Source organism: Trachemys scripta, chromosome 2, assembly GCF_013100865.1.
Source record: "Trachemys scripta elegans isolate TJP31775 chromosome 2, CAS_Tse_1.0, whole genome shotgun sequence".
In the NCBI taxonomy this organism is placed as follows: Eukaryota; Metazoa; Chordata; order Testudines; family Emydidae; genus Trachemys; species Trachemys scripta.
Genome location: NC_048299.1, coordinates 185,244,799 through 185,262,086, shown reverse-complemented (window position 1 = coordinate 185,262,086; position 17,288 = coordinate 185,244,799). Strand labels below are relative to the sequence as shown.

The 17,288-nt window shown below is 39.1% G+C and overlaps 1 protein-coding gene across 1 annotated transcript in view; it reads left to right on the top strand.

Annotated features, from left to right (window-relative positions):
- Positions 1–16,699, top strand: part of ZNF407 (zinc finger protein 407) — a 441,403-nt gene extending 424,704 nt beyond the window's left edge. The window contains exon 9 of the mRNA XM_034762507.1: positions 14,122–16,699. Within this exon, the coding sequence (XP_034618398.1) occupies positions 14,122–15,485 (1,364 nt within the window). The 3' untranslated portion in view covers positions 15,486–16,699. The remainder of the gene's footprint in view (positions 1–14,121) is intronic.
- Positions 16,700–17,288: the final 589 nt, after the last annotated feature.

The window sequence follows — 17,288 nt, the reverse complement described above, 5'->3', positions numbered from 1 at the left end:
GTATGGTGAAACGGGTCATATAACTAGATAAATACCACTATTTTTTTAAAATGCACAGCTTTTCGTTGCAAGTGCATGTGCTCAGTACCTCTGGAAAGCAGGCCAGGTTTTTTTGATGCCTAAATCTGTATTTAGGAGCCTTGTTTTAGGTACACGGGTATTACAATTTTTAGAATAAAGCTATATTCTGTTGTGAGAGCAACACCTGGGCACAGGGATGTGTTAGAGATAAAATTACTAGACTTAAAACTGGATTTCCTTGGACTTGTCATCTTAGGTTACCAGTACAGTCTAAGTTACTTTTGTGTAAATGTCTGCATGTGTAATTTCCTTTTTACTTTTTATAAAGAAATTTTATATGTCATTGAGATAACAGTTCCTTTAGAATCTTTCTGATTTCAATGGAAGTATCTGAGAGAATGCCTGGGGTGTTTTAAGGATGCTTAAAGTTACATCGAAGTACGCCAAGCCCTGGTGAACCTCAACAAATTTTGAAGTACTGCAGTATGCATAGAAAGGTATAGTTATGAAATCTCCACGTAACCCAAGGCTAGTATTCATAATGGTTGCTTCAGAGCTGTGATGTCAATGTATGCTCAGAAAGGCTTTAATCTATAGATCATTGATATGACAGACTACAGTGGCTCTTTTTGTGCATTTTGTCCATCTGTACCTGGACTTAGGAAAGGACTAATTCATAGAATCACACACACCTAGAAGACAACATTACTAAAATGCCTCCTAATTGTTTTATGAACTGTAGTTACCATGCTAGGACAGCAGCTGCTTTTTGTGAGTAAAATAGTGTATTGCTTTAAATTTAAGAATGAAAACAATTAAAGGGTAGCTGTAGGTCAATTATAAACAAAAGTGCTACAATCATGTTTGGGTTTTTTAAACAAAGCTGATTTTCAGTTTGAAGGAGGCAAAAAAAGACATTGAAACTAGAAGACTTTAACATGAATGTTAGTGAGAGCTGTTGATTTGTCAGCGCTTCAGAAAATCAGGTCACATATTTTTTTAAATCTTGTCTTTTGTTTTTTAGCACTAGTTTTAGAAATGTTTAGGCAACTGTATACATTTCTTTCTAAGGCCTTATCTGTTACATTGGAAAATTTTGTACCATATTCCAGTAACAGTTCCACATGTTTTCATGACATGGCAGTAAAAACACCTGAGGCCTTCATACATTACCACTAGCAATGTAGCTTACACTGGTTTAGCTGCACCGGTGTTGGGGTGTGATTACACCATGCAACACTTTAAGGGTAGGTTTAGACTAGGAAAATAGGTGGTTTACAATGTGCTAGCTAAAATGCTTTAATTAACATGTTTTTAAGCACTAGTTAATGCCTAGTATAGACAGGGTTTGACATCTTTACACAGCACTATCTACACTGGGAGCTAAGTGGTGTTTAAAAATGGATAATTAAAACATGTTTGCTAATAAATGTTAAAATGCTACCTGTCTTCCTATCTTAGGGTACGTCTTCACTTACCGAAGGGTCCGGCGGCAGGCAATCGATGTTCTGGGATCGATCCCGGAAGTGCTTGCCGTCGACGTTATTAATGTAGCTGAATTTGCGTACCTTAGTCCGAAGTGGGGGCTTAGTGGGGACCAGGCCTTAGATAGGCCCTAGAAAGGGAAATTGTAACAAAGGGTCAGTGAAGTGACATGACATCGGTGGCAAGGGTTGCTCACCAATGAATGCTTGAATGAGAGTCTTGTCCAGATGACTGGCAGCCATTCCAAATTCTTTGTTATGTGAGGAAGCAAGGCAGTTAGGCACCATGTTCAAAGGGAATGCTTTAGTTCAGAGGTACATTGATGACAAAAGTTAATTGGGTAGTTACTGAACAATAACTTGCCTTGTTTCACAGGAATTTTATAGAACTACTCTAGAAGCAGTAATAACTCAGATTAAATCATCTCCTAGCTGCTGTGCAGTAAATTCATACCACCACAGGAACAGTCCCATACTGGCAGCTGGAAGGTCTAGATAACCTAATGGGCCTTCTCTAGCTCTGATTTCCATTATTCATTCTGTTCACTTTTTCCTTCAGCTATTCAACTTGAATTCTTTAGTCCCTCTGTCAAATCCGATTGTGCTCACTCTCTATAGGGAGAGAAAATAATCCCCATCTCTCCTTGGGGTTTACACCCTTCAAAAACTGTAGACTTTTATCATGTCTGCATGACCCTTAGTCATCGCTTTGCTGAGATACATATATTTAGATCTTTTAACCTTTCCATGTAAGTCAGCCCTTTAATTATTTTTCTGCTCATTTCTGAAAACTTGTCTCCAGTTTCTCCATATCTTTTTAGTAAAGAGAGGTGCTGAGAAATGAGTAGTATATTTCAGGTGTAGTTGTACTAGACCTGTATAGAGTGGACTTATTAATGATCTGCTATGTGACATGATGTCTTTGAGTATGTAATCCAAAATTGCACTGGCCTTTTTGCTGCCATATCATGTTACAAACTAAAGTCTAATTTGCTGTCCACTATCACCCTTAGGTCTCTTTCAGCATTAGAGTTTTCAAGGTTTTTTGTTTGTTTGTTTTTTGTTCTTTTGTTTTTTCCCCTTCCAACTGAATATCTATGTTTCAGGTTTATTTTCCCCACGTGTATTAGTTTGCTTTGTTGCAAACTGAATATCATGTTGTTACTTTATACTCCTGTTTCTAATTTATTTAGGTTCCTTCTGTGTCCTTTTTGGTGTTGGTGACTCCTCCCAGTTTAGTATAATCTGTGAACGCCTCTTCTAGCTCATCAGTGATGAGAGTGCTTTTATCTACAATGTAATATAAAAATTCTTCATAGCCAAAAAAACACAACTTTGGAGCTGAGTGGAAGCAGCTAGGAATAACCAGGATCTTGACCAATGTCACTGTGCATAACTTTGCAGATGCTATAGTGAAGGGAAAGGACCCTTTATTTACCTCCCACACGGTTGCAGCATATGATGTTAAAAAATCCATGTATTCATCAGTCAGATTCAGCCTAAGATTTCCCACTTTGGCAGTGTACACTCTTTTGCTTAACTTGCTGCAGTTCTCAGTGCCTTGTGAGGGTGAAACTGGCGAATAGGGCATTTAGGGGCCATTGTAGCAATAGCACAGAAAAAAATATTATAAAGTCCTACCAAATCGTCAATAGACGGGTCAATCAGATTAACAACATTTTCCCTGAAGGCTTCCAAGAAACTCACTAGTTTCATCCATCTCCAACAGCTGCCCCTTTAAGATCTCACTTCATCTCATGCTGAACCATATATCTATTCAGGGGACAACTGCACTAGCAGTGGATCCAGCATATTGGTTACATATGCAAAGTCAAGGGGTTCATCCTTTTTTCAAATCGTTGGGTGGTATCAACTTTGGCTGTCAGACTGGATGATAGTACTGGTGCTTTCTGGGTTTAAAATCTATGACTCATAAATGTATTGGCCACAGGCCTTGCATTGGGCACCCTCAAGACAAAGAACTGGATCTTTGTTCATAGCCACACTTTGTTTCTGGGAATTGTTGCAAGGTAAAATCAAAGGAATCAAGATTCAACATCTCACCCTTTGTTTTCACCTATTATAGTAATTAGTGTGTGATGTCATTCTTTTTCTTGCCTTGTCTTCCCCCGCCCACTACCACAGAAACAGAATTCTGATAAAATCAATTCTCCCCAGCATGTGGAAGCATCAAAGGGACACATCTACTGCATCTGGTATACAAGTGAAGAACCCCCAGCCCAGGCTGTAAAGTTTATCCTAACTAGCAACCTCCCACCAAACCTCAAATACCTTTTCCCAACACTCACCCACAACATAGCTCCTCCTTCCCCACAGATCACCTCCAACTATATGGATGCTCTTGCCAGTGCAATGTTGGTGAAGTCTGTAAAGCAGAATGACAGTCACTATACACTCCTCTCTTCAAATAGTTTGAATATTTGAAATAGGACAGTTTGCTTAACTAAATAATGCTTTAAATTGCTATCTATTTCTAGTACAATCCATCCTTTAAACACCTGACACTGTGCATTCTGAGGAGTCCTGTCCTTGAAGTTACTACAGAGCACAATGATCAAAACTTATTGCTGATGTTTTGTTAGCATTTACTGGTAACATCTTGGCAGAGGGTGACCTCTAGTACTGTCTCTAAACATTTTCAATTTACAGACTCAAGTATTTTTCCTGTCTTTGGCTCTCATTCTTTTGAAGAGGTCAGCCCTTTATGAATTTGCCACAAGAAAGAAGTTCAAAATGCCCTATAGATATAACCAGCTTAATAGGAATATAGCTGTGATGAACACATAACATGCGATTTGTTTTAATATTTATAGAAGAAATTCACATTGTTTTAAGTGTACACAAGCAGCTGCTGTCATTTGGCTATGAGCAGATGTTAGACCTCCGAAAGCTTCGCTGATAATTAAAATACTAACAGCCAGTGTTTTACCCCAGCTGCAGGTTCTGTTTACTGTAAATTTGATTTTAATGGTGCCTCTGTGCAGTTATTGAATAGCGGTTTGTTTTCTATCATACATGCAAAAGTGTCTACAATGAAGACAAATGGGTTATTTCCTGTAATTTACTCCGGAAAGATATGACAATACTCTGTAACATAGTTGCATTTATAAATGAAACACAAATATGACTACCAAGTAATAAGTGATAGTTTCTGTAGCCTTACCTAGAAAAAAATAATTAGGGAAACTTATTGTTCTATTTAGCACCAAACAGTCTCACCTAAAGCTGCTGTGCTTTTCAAGTGTGTCAAGAAGCACCCTCAAGCAATGAACAGGTGTTCCTTTTTTACTGAATGAGTGTGCAAATCAAAAGAATGAAAAATAAGTATTATTGATTTTATTTCTGTGGTCTGCTAGAGTAATATACTGTCCTTTGTATCATTTAATTTTAAAAGTATACCAATTCTTTTGAGATGTTTTATGTTAGGTATCCTGTGTGTCAGTTCTTTTTCGAGTTACATACATGTGCATCGAATACTAGAAGGGGCTACTCAGTCTTGAGAATTCTTAATCCCCAGGGCCAACATGACACATTGCACCAGCTACCTGGTTAGTCCCTTTGGCGGTTGAGACTAACCATTGCAGTAAGCACTCATGTTGGCTATGTCTACACTGCGCACCTTACAACAGTGCGGCTGTGCTGCTACAGCCATGTTGTAAGGCACACAGTGTAGCCGCTCTTTGTTGCCCGGAGAGAGCTCTCCAGGTGACAAAATAAAACCACCCCCAACAAGGGTTGGTAGCTTCGTCACTGGGAGCATGGCTCCCAACAACATATTGCTGTCCACACCAGTGCTTTTCGTCACTAAAACTTTTGTCATTCGGGGGAAGGGGGTGTTTTTATCACATCCCTGCGCGACAAAACTTTTAACGACAAAAGTGCAGTGTAGACATAGCCTTTGATAAATAAAAGATTGCAAGACCAGGCTCAAATTGTGTATATACTTGAAAACCATAAAACCCTATTGAGATACTAATGATCAATGGTGATCCATAACTTTGTGTTATGAAATAAATAAGATCTGGAATTAGCTCAATAAAAAAATCTGGGTGGATTTTCCAGTCACTTGATACCTAACCACAGGATAGAAATGACAGTGCTTTTATACTTTTGATGCTGCCTGACATGCTGGCTGTGTCCAAGAAATATAGTCCTCCAATTTGGCCAAGCATAGCTGGGACATCCTGAAGTTTGGATTATGGTTTAAAAGTGCTGTTGAGACAAATGCCCTTTCCAGCTGCAGTGAAGGGGTTGGAGTAGAAAAACTAGATAACCTCTATGTCCCTTGTTCCCCAACTGTGGCTAGTGCAGCACTTGGAGGCAGTCTGCAAAGAACTGGCTGTTCTGGCCCTCTTCTTTGTTTCCAGCTGCTAAATTGCATCAGAAGAGCTAGCAAACTACACTGAGTACTTTCCTAATATTACTTTTCCATATAGGCAATTGCTGAAGTTGCCACAAGACTGTTATATGATCACAAATCCAAGTGGAGAAGATAACTTGCAAAATCACAAATGGGAAGTAGGGAGAGTTGGGTTGCTTAATCTGGGAATAGTAGGGAAGGTTGGTCCACAAGACATCTCAATTATTATGTGGCTTACCTTATGTGAGATTCTGGTTTTGGAACAGTATATTCTTGTCATGATCAGTGGAGTTTTTGTGTGCATAATTGCCATTGTTTAGATCAGAGTGTGCAGGTTTAAAGCTGGTGTGTAAAGGATTTTTAATTAAAAAATTGGATGTGTGTCCTTATTGTTTTGTAATGTAGAAAGATCTGAAAGGTTGGTTTTGTTCTGTTTTTCCAAAAGTGTTTTTGGTCTCTCCTAAGTTTGGTGAAGAACATTAAAGGGGCCTCAAGAGATGTGTAAGATTAGCTCTCAGCCTTTAAGTGCAGGGACAGAGATTTTAGAACTTTAATAAAGAAAGCCTTTTCCCAAGGGTAAAGTAGGCACTGGAGGTAAACAAAGCCAAACACAAAACAAAGTGTTTAAACAATCTGACTAAAAATCCCTTCCCTTCTGAATTGCTCAGCTCTTAGCCTTTGGCTCTCATTGCACTAGTTTCTTAATTGCCATAGATCCTTCCAAGATAGATGAGACATAAAAATACAAGCAGGAAACTCCATCCCCATTTAATTTATGAACTTAAAAAAACAGTTCAGGCAGAGTCCTTATACACTTTAAAGTAGCAGGAGAGGGCATGCTCTACTTTCTAAGCCACCTTTAAGGTTAAAACATCATCCTGTACTCAAGCAATTCTTGGGAGACCTTGAAATATCTAAACACAATAGAGTGGGTTGAAGGGAAAACTAGAAGCCTTGGAGGATATTTTGAGTCTCAACCTTAAGCACAAATTTTGCTTTTTAGGTTTATATTGACTTCTTAATAGTATTTGAAATTTGTTTTTGTTATTTAATTATCTTTTATGGTTAAAAAAAAGTGGAAAATATCTCATGACATTTGCATTGTATGAGTTTTAAATTCTTTGATATATTTTTATGTTTCTTGTGGAGTTGGTATGGCCCACTGTATAGGGACTTATTTGGACTACGTTACAAGTATATACTGTCTTCCTGAACATAATAGCTTCTGCAAAGCCATTCTGGTTTATTATGTTCACACATATTTACATAGATTACAAATACTTTGGTTTAACCCACATTGTAAATTTTAATTTAGGTATACGGAATCTTCATGTCAGAACACTGTAATGGCTCCTGTACGCAAGGTTATGTAACACATTCTTATCAACTTACATCATTTCATATCAGTGAAACAATTAATATGAATACAAATGTTTAGGATGACAAAAATAGTGACTGCCAATGTGCATTAACGGAGTTTCAAATGATAACCATTAGGAATATGTTTAATTAGTTTCTTTATATCCTAAATATAAGCTATAAAGGCCAAAATGTTGACCAGTTGCCTAAAACTACCTAAGTTTACCTAAGTCCATGTTTAGACTGCCCAATAAAAATGTCCAGATTTTCACTTCCCTTCAATGGGAGCTTCTCAGCAGCACTTTCCGGCCTCTTTTATTAAGTTGCCTAACTTTAGGCACCCAGGTGTGAGAACCTTGGCTCATATGTCTGTTTTGGACCATAGACCTACAAAAGAATAAAGAGAGCTGGGTTTATATTAAAAGAGCAGAGATAGGCATCTGTGAAAAGTCAAGCCAAACCAATTTTTGTTTTTAATCTTCAGAAATGGGACACCACACACCAATTCATACACTACGTTTAAATGAATGAAAATAGTGGTTTACAAAGAAAATGTTTTTATTGTTGTGAGCATGCATCAATACACTGTACATCAAGGACCTGATATATCTCCTACTAAAGTCAGTGGGAGACGTCCTCTGGACTTTTAGGGGAGTTTGATCATCCCTAAATTATTCAAGCTTGCCTTTGAATAGTTGATATACCATATCATACAATATATTGTACTAACATTTAGACAATTATTGTCTAAGAAAAGGAACCAATTACTAATGCAATTATTGATATTGATTTGACTTGCAAAACTATTGGTGATGGCTGTTGTAGAGTTAATTCATTTATCTTTTAAAATTTCTGAAAGGCTATATTTCATTGAATATCATGGAATTTTACTGAATTTTACATGAGAGACATGTCACATTTTTTATGTTAAAAGGTAGTTCTGACTTGTTTGCATTCTTGAATAATATGGTTTCATTTAAATAGTTATTAAATATTTGTATTTGTGGATAAAGCGTACACCGCTATCTCAATATAACATGACCCGATATAACACTAATTCGGATATAACGCGGTAAAGCAGTGCTCCGGGGGGGGCGGGGCTGCGCACTCCGGCGGATCAAAGCAAGTTCAATATAACGCGGTAAGATTTTTTGGCTCCCAAGGACAGCATTATATCGAGGTAGAGGTGTACCTTGAAATTAAAGTACACAAAAATTAGCCATTGTTGAATATGATGCTCCATTTCGGCCCCTACAAAAGTTTAACAGTATCAGGAAAAATAACTCTATACGTTACTATACAAACACAGATAATTTCCATTGTCATAACAACCCAGCCCATTATTTCATTTACAATTTAATACCTCGTTTTTAGTGAGTGCATTGTGAAGGGTAGGTTACGCTTAGTGTCACTGTGTAAAACCACTTAATACAACTTTTGGAAAAGGCTTAGAAATCTAAAGGAACGCCCGTTGAGAGCAAAGTAGTGGTTTACATACAATATTAGCACAGACTTTCCTAACGCATTACGCATTTCTTTCTGAGACAAGTCTCTTTAATGCCATCTTTATCTGCTACACGATGCATGAAATCTACTTTCTGTTTTAGAACTGCAAATGACCCTTGACCCCTTTAGTAGAGACACAATGTGACCTTTCTATTGTCATCAGCTTTCATTCTCTTGAAAATTCTATGAATTTTTATTACAAGTTTTTTTAAACCAAGCTGAGGCTTCAACAAATTACTTGACACAGATGAGATGAAGTTGTTGAAGTAGTGTTAGATAAGTTTTACAGCCAGCATGTGTGCTGCTGAAAGTACAAAGCCAGTGTCCTACAATGTCATACACCAGTAACTGCTGAGCCTTCTATTGGATAAATACATCATTTTATGGAACATTGATTGTTCTATAAACCCAATGGAGTATTATGCTCTATGATCAAACCATTTAGATTGTGTGTAGAGCACAGAAAATGCCATATTCAGGATGGTACTAAAAGTGCCATTTGTGTATTTTATGGATGTCATTACGGGGGAAACTTCTCTCTGTAGGCCCTGTTTACTGCAAAATTTTTTAGTCTGTAATGACATTTTTCATTCACAACGTATGCCTTCAAGAGAGGGGCCCTTGTTTTATTTGTTTCATTCGAGTTTACTGCACAAATCCTGTACATTTTAATTAAATGTAAGCTTAACAAAAGAATAAGATATTTATTCTGTGGGGAAAAATGATGACAGTAACAAAAGAATAACACACACACACACAAAAGAAAGAAGTCAGGTATTGAGTAAAGAAAAAAAAAGTACTAAACCCTATTTGTAGTTTCCCAAAAGCATATTAAACATGAAAGCCTATCTTTTAGCCATATTTGGGGGAGTTTGTGCTCTCGGAGAATTAAAATAACCTGGAAATATGGATTTAATGTCTAAAATCTTGACATTTTCAAATAAAAAAAAACAATCACTGAGAACTCCAGCTGATAAATAATGTCTCTGTTAAAATGACAGGCTTCTTGGAAAGAAACCAGTTCTCTGATCATTGCACCCCTAGATATGAAACACCTCTTTGCAATTTTTTTCTGAATATGAGCTCTTGCATCATTGTTTTATCCTTTGAATGTTTATTTGTGTATTTTTTCAATTTGTAATGACATACTATCAGCAGCAAGTGTAGTTTTCCTAATATTAATGTACGTTTGTATTTTAGCTTGTGTTTGGCATGACAATCAAAGCTTCCCCTCCCCCCATTCCTTTTTTGTTTTTAGTAACACAAGTGACTTGCTGCTTGATACAGTCGAGTAATGCGACATTTTCTTTACACAATGTAAAAATATTATGTTGAATAGCAGTGCCCATTATACAGCTGTATTGTCCCAAAGTCATAATAGCAACTAATCCTTAAAACATACTGTTTCCTAAATATCTCCTCTATTTGGCTCTTCACTTTCAAAACAAAGAAAACCTATGAAGTATACAATTCGTATTTACCATGAAGATCACTAAAATTGAAGTTGATGTTCTCAGTAAATTCTTGGTCATAGTCCAGTTAAAATTTAAAGTTGCAGTGGAGAGTCACATTAGTTTAAATGACACTTGAACTTCTACATAGCTCAACATTAATTCATTATAGTTGAAATGGAAGAATCTTCAGTGGGTGAATCTTTTACAATCTGATTGAGGCTGTTACATTTTATAGGAGCCATTTTTCAAAGCAGTACTGACAGCACTCGAAGTTATTAAATTGCTGAATCAAAAGATGGACCTGCAATCGCATTTATGAACTGTGATGGAATAGCTGGGGTTGCACCGAGCTGAGGTTAAGATGTTGGTGTAGTTAAGCTTCATCACACCCCCTTTGTGACAGCAGTATTTACCCATGTAGTTTACTTTAATGGTCAGGAAGTGGCTTAACTCACCTCTGGATTCAAATAGATTAAGTAAGCAGTCAGAATGGCGTAATTATCAGTGCTGCAAGGAATTCACTGGATAACTCTACACCCAAGAGACTTCCCATTCAATTGCAGAGTAAAGACTGGAGTTGCATAGATTTACAGATACAGCATTTATTTTAGAGGCTAAGAACAAGACGCATTTCTTTTTCTTTCCTCCCCCCATAAACTGGACCTTTCCCTAAGTGTGATGACAGTATGATCTCTACTGTACCTAAATTACCTTTTTCTGAGGGTAATGATGGTGTGTTTTCTGCTATATCCAATGAATACTTGTGATTTGTAGATTTAGTTTGATTTCATGCCATATCACTACAAGACCCATCTTGTATCATGTCAACAAAGAAGACTCCTGAGTGAATTAATTACTCCTATGTGATTATGAAACATGGACATGTTAAGATTATTTTGATAATTATCCTTTGATACTGATTTCTGCCTCCTATTTTTCTCTTGTTTGGGGGTCTTGTGTATGTCAGTGCCCACAGAGAGAAAAACATAACAGGATAAATAACAGTGATACCACCATAGCTTATCCCTGCCAAAATTTAATTCAATAGCCAGATCATGTGCATGTGCCAGATCAATCATGCAATATCATTTGGAAATACTTAACAGTTTAAGTTGTTAATTTTCCTTTCCAAAAATAACCATTAAAGCTCCCTCCTGCCTTGCAAGCTAAGATGACGAAGCTTGTCTAACTCCAGTTTAGATTCCTGAAGCTGATCTGCAGTCTCAGTTTAACAGACTTCACGCATGTGTTCTGTAGTGTAATTATCCAGCCAAAGCTTTGAAGTTTTAAAAAATAATAGATCATCTACAGCCCAGTCTTTTGGGCACAAGTACTATCTTGATGTGTATGAGATCCTGGCTTGATCTTAACCTTAGTATTTCATGCTGTTGAGGCTTGGTGCTGCTGCAAGGTGCTAAGCACTTTGGCCCTGATCCAGCAAAGCACCTAAGCATGTGCTTAACTTTAAGAAATTCTTCTCTTTGTCTTTAAGCACATGCTTCAGTGTTTTATGGGTCTAGGACCAATGGGCTCAGCACTTTGGACGATTGAATTCTCCAAGGCCAGGTCACGGAGCAACTTGCTTGGACTCTGAGGTGGGAAAACAACCGTGCCATTCATTAGCACCTACTACTTACTGGCTCAAAGAATCAGCAACTGAAAGTGAAGGTCTACTCCGAAATGTAAAAACGATGCCCTCCTGCACAACAGGCCTGCTCCTTGCATACATTCAGAGTCCTGGCTGCTCTCTTTTGTGACGAAAATAAGATTTTACTGCTTTTTTTGCACCTGTTAGCCCTGCACAGCCCACATAGCTAAGTGAGAGTGAGCTGAATTCTAGTCAATCTTCTGCATCCACAGAAGATCCAGTCAACTATACCTGTGCAATTGCACCGAAGGAAAGGGGGGCTGCACGGTATCAGTGAGGTTGTATTTTCAACACAGTGGGGTTGAACAGCTGTAACTAGGGCATCATTTGGCCTGCAGAACCTTGGTCGTTGGTAGGGCCCTACCAAGTTCCCAGTCCATTTGGTCAATTTCATGGTCAGGGTTTTAAAAATGTCAATTTACAATTTCACAGTTTCTGATATTTACATCTGAAATGTCATGGTGTTATAACCATGGGGGTCCCAACCCAAAAGACAGTTGTGGAGGGGGGTCACAAGGCTGTTGTAGGAGGGCTGTGGTATTACGACCCTTACTTCTGCGTTGCTGCTGACGGAGGCACTGCCTTCAGAGCTGGGCAGGCGAAGAGCAGCGGGCAGCGCAGACACGAGGGTCACATGGTATGGGGGGGTGGAGCATAGCTTTTTTGGGGGCTAGCCCTTATGGGTGGGCAACCACCCCGGGCCCTGTGGTACCTCCCACCCCCACACAGCCAGCCCAAAGCCCCTTTAGCCCCTGAGCATTGGGGGCAAGGGCACCGGAACCTTTGTAGAAGTGGAGGGGCCACCAGCACTGGAACCAGGGGGCCGGAGACCATGCCTCCCACTTTTTAACATGGGTGTAGTTTGGAGGCAAGGGGCGGTGTTACCCCCCAAACTACAAGCCAGGCACAGAGCAGCTGATAACCGCTCCCCCACCGCAAAGTGCAGCCCCTGCTGATGCTGCTCTGTGCCTACCTGAGACTTGCAGTTTGGGGGGCAATGCCAAATTATGCCAGTGTTAAAAAGTGAGGCGGCATGGTCCCTGCCCCACCCTCCGTTCCGCCTCTTTTGGCAGGGTGCACCAGAGGGGGCTCCAGCTGCTAGTCCCAGCCAGGCTGGGGAGGGACGGGACTTCCTCTTCTCCTGCAGGGGTCACTACTGAGGTCAAACCCACCTCCAGGAACCTCCCTCAGCTGAATGAAACTCCGTGGCTGCTCCCTGTATAGTGACCCCTTCTCCCCGTGGCTGAGGAGTGATGGGGGCAGGAAGCAGGGTGGGCAGTGCAGGGCTTCCTGCAGCTGAGGGAGGTTCCTAGAGGTGGGTCTGACCTGGTCCAGGAATGGCCCATGCAGGAGAAGAGAAAATCCTATCCCTCCCCAGCACCGCCAGAACTAGCAGCTGGAGCCTGGTGCACAGTAGGAGCCCTGGCTGGGGCGCCCCCAGCCCTGCCCCTCCCCGGGGCAGATTTCATAGGGGAGACCAGATTTCTCAGTCTGTGACACATTTTTCACAGCCATGAAGTTTTTGGTAGGGCCCTAGTCATGGATGATGAAGCATGAGAAGGACAAGAAGCTGCAATGGCTCTCAAAATCTGGGTTCGGTTTGCAGAGACAGTAGTTGGAAAAAACATCTTTTTACTTGTAAATTGAGAAGCTCTTATATGAAAACAATCAGGAGACAATTCCCATGCTGGCATTTTTACAGCATACACTGTTCAGAGTGAGGCTATATGTTTCCTCCAACTAACTAGACGAATGAATAATGTCAGTTAGGTGTGTCGGGGAAGGAATTGGGGTGGGGGAATGAGGAGGAAACTAACGCATCAAAACAAAGATATGGCCTTTAATTTACCAAGAAAACCAGAATACTGAAAAGGATATGTTGCACATTATCACACCCAGCTGTGCTTAATGTAATACAGGCAAATACGATTAATTACAAAAATAGCAGTACTACAGATATGTTTTTTTCATAAAGGTGCTAATGGTTTTTAATTGTATACTGTATTTGTATGCTGCTTAGTACAGAATGTTTTAAAAGTAACAAATTCAGATTGTTAGTACTCTACAGAATTGTTAACAGCAGCAATTATTTGGATTCTATAAATAAATAAATTGGAAAACATGCAAATTGGTTTTGTTCAATTGCATATTACACCTCTCTGCCAGGGAAAATTTAAAAATTGCATTGGAAAGTTTTTTTGTGTTTAAAATAGTGAACTACAAATATTTGCCATGATTCCCTATTAACAGACTTTTTTTATTTCCTAGGCATTGTATCCAAGTCCTACGAATGCCGACTGAAGGGTCAGGGAGCGACCTTTGTAGAGACCACCAGTCCTTTCACTGCAGCAGCCTTGGGAGAAGTTTCTCCAGTTAAAGAGAAGGCCCTTCGAAGTAACAGAAGACAATCCCAATCAGCTGAACAAGTGCAGCAAGTTATCATTATTCAAGGATATGATGGTGACTTTGCAATTGATGCCTCTGTGGAAGAAACGGCAGCAGCTACCCTTCAGACTTTGGCAATGGCAGGTCAGGTGGCAAGGGTGGTGCATATTACGGAAGATGGGCAAGTTATAGCCACAAGTCAAAATGGTTCTCATGTGAGTGGCCTGGTTCCGGGACAAATACTCACTGAGCAATTATCAGGTGGTGCGACACAAGTGGTAGTGGTAGAAGGCTCTGTGGAGGGAACTGATATGGAAGAGGCTGTCCCAATAGATGCAGTGTCTGACTCTGGTAATGCTGTGGTGCAACAGATAATGAGACAGGAAATTTTAGATACATCAGAAGCTACAGTACATCCTCCAGAGTCCTCCTCAGCATTAGATGCCCTCCTTTGTGCTGTAACAGAGCTGGGTGAAGTGGAAAACAAAACTGGCCTCCTCGACAGAACCAGGCCTAGTCACAAAGAGTTGTTACAAATGACAAATCAGGAGCAATCCAATAATTCTAATGACACAGAGACACAAGAAATACAGATGTTCCATGAAGTTCAAGGGACTCAGGAAGATATAGAACCGATGGAAGTAGTGACACAGGTCATTCACCCATCTACTATAATTGCATCTCAGGAGAGAGCTCAAGCTGCCTTCAAGAAAATGGTCCAAGGAGTACTACAGTTTGCAGTATGTGACACGGCTGCAGCAGACCAGCTGATGAAAGAAGGTGTCACTCAGGTCATTGTAAATGAGGAAGGAACAGTGCATATGGTGGCTGGAGAAGGCTCTCAAATAATAATGCAAGAAGCTGGTAGCCATGCACTCAGTGTCCAAAGTGAGCACATGGATTTAGTTGAGTCTGATGGAGAAATTTCACAGATCATTGTCACAGAAGAAATAGCTCAAGCCATGGTTCGGGATTCACATGGCAACTTCTCTGAAGGTCCGACCCATTATATTGTAACAGAATTGCCACAAGATATACAGGATGAGACTGGTGTGTATTCACACACTGTAATAGAGACAGCTGAGTCTCAAGAGATTTTGGAAGCTGGTACTGCTATAAATGCTGAAGCCGCATCCCCTGATGGAACCGGAGAACAGTTAACTAGTATGGTCATTTATACAGAGAGTGGCTCCCAAGCAACAGTAATTCAGGGCCAGGGAGATAGTAATGAACTACAAGAAGCGTGAAGAATTGTTTCTTGGAAAATTAATAGACACGTGTAGGAACTTAATTTGTAAAACCTTCATAATATGCTATTCCTCCATCCAGGTGCCAGCCTCGCTGTGTGAGGTTAATGTCAGCTACTGGGAAGAGTATACAGAAAAGGTATTATCTTGTTACAATGGACAGAAATTTGATCTGAGTATGATTAACAGGCATAATATAGTAAGAAAATGACTAAAGCTCCCCTTCCCCCACCCAAATGAGTCAGATATGATTCTGGTTTGGTTTGGATTATTTTGTGAGTTCAGGGTGATTTCCTGGTTTATGCCTTATCTGACTGTTTTTGTGGTTATGCTAAACATAATTTTTTCACTTTACATATACATTGTGTGAGCAAAAAAATTAAAAAACCAAAATCACACCACATGTTAAAAATATGAGGTGACAGTTTGTAAGTAAAGTTGGATGCTACAAGTGTTGTCCTGTCTTCTTCAAAGGCAGAAAGCCTGACATTTGGTTTTCTAAAGTCTTGCTCTAAAATGTCCCTGGTCAAAAACATCTCAGCATAATGACCCTTTCTAAATGTATGTCTGAAAATCATTTTTCTTTAACTATATTAACTCTTTCATTGTTTTGCATTGGACTTTGTGTAAGAGACCTCTAAAATCTACACTTTAGAAAAGTCTTGATACATGTATTCAGAAAAAAAAAACTGTCTTGGTTTAGAAAAAGCTTAATGTCTATTACTTGCAACTTAATTTCAGATATAAAAGTCCTGCATATGAAATGTTCATTTTGGGGGAAAAATATTGTCACTGTCAATGTTTTGCTTTTCTTACAAATAGTGCTTCACATAAATACCATTTTGCAGTTCATTTTGTGAATGACTTTTTGAAATGTTAGGGATTTTTTTAATGAAAATTCTGACATTGACATTAACAAGTAGAAAAAAGGTGACCTTGTATTTCTTGCTTAGACCAGAATGTCAATTATCTAGTTGTGGATACACTGCAACTGTTCAATGCAAGTTCATGTAGAAAAGATTTGTTTCCTGATACAACTGCTTTTGTTTCTTTTAAAAAAGAAATTGTAAAATATAAAATGGTAAGGGGGTTTGGTTGGGATTTTGGGGGAGGATTCTTTCAAATAAAATGTTAGCATTAAAAAGAAGCATCATGATTTTTAATATTAAGCAATAAACAACACTAGCATTCAGCAGCAGGAAACGAATGCTATCGGTTATGTCTGTGCATTTTCTCTTTCCCTTTCTCTGGCTAGATAGATAGATAAAGATAAAAGAATCTAATTTCTGAAGTGTGCCTCATGCATGCTTAATATAATTGTCTAAGTGTTTAGGGTATAAACCAAGCAGACTCTAGAGATAACTGCATTTCCTATCATGATTAATATCTTAAAATCATCAAGTGTAAGAAAGTTGGGGAGAGGTGAAATAATAGTTTCTTCTTGGAGCAACTGTTTAAAAAATGTTTTTTCTGAGGGAGTTGAATAGAAAAGGTGCCTCACTCTGAAGCTAGAAGATCCTGCTGGCTTTTCATTCCCTCCCCCCATCCCCCCGGTGTTAAGGTTGTATCTGTGTCAGACCCCCCAAAAAAGTAAATTTCAAGTTAGACACCGAGATTCATAATTAGCTGAGTTTGACTTGCTCATCTTTCTTAGAGGTGACAAGCTGTTCACTTACTCTTAAATACTGTCTTCAGCAAACAGTGACAGGATCAACTCCCGTTTGTTATCAGGATAAAGGTGACCTTTACAAAATGATGGCCCTCTGCAAGACTCTCACAGATGTTCAAAAACTGAATGTTTTT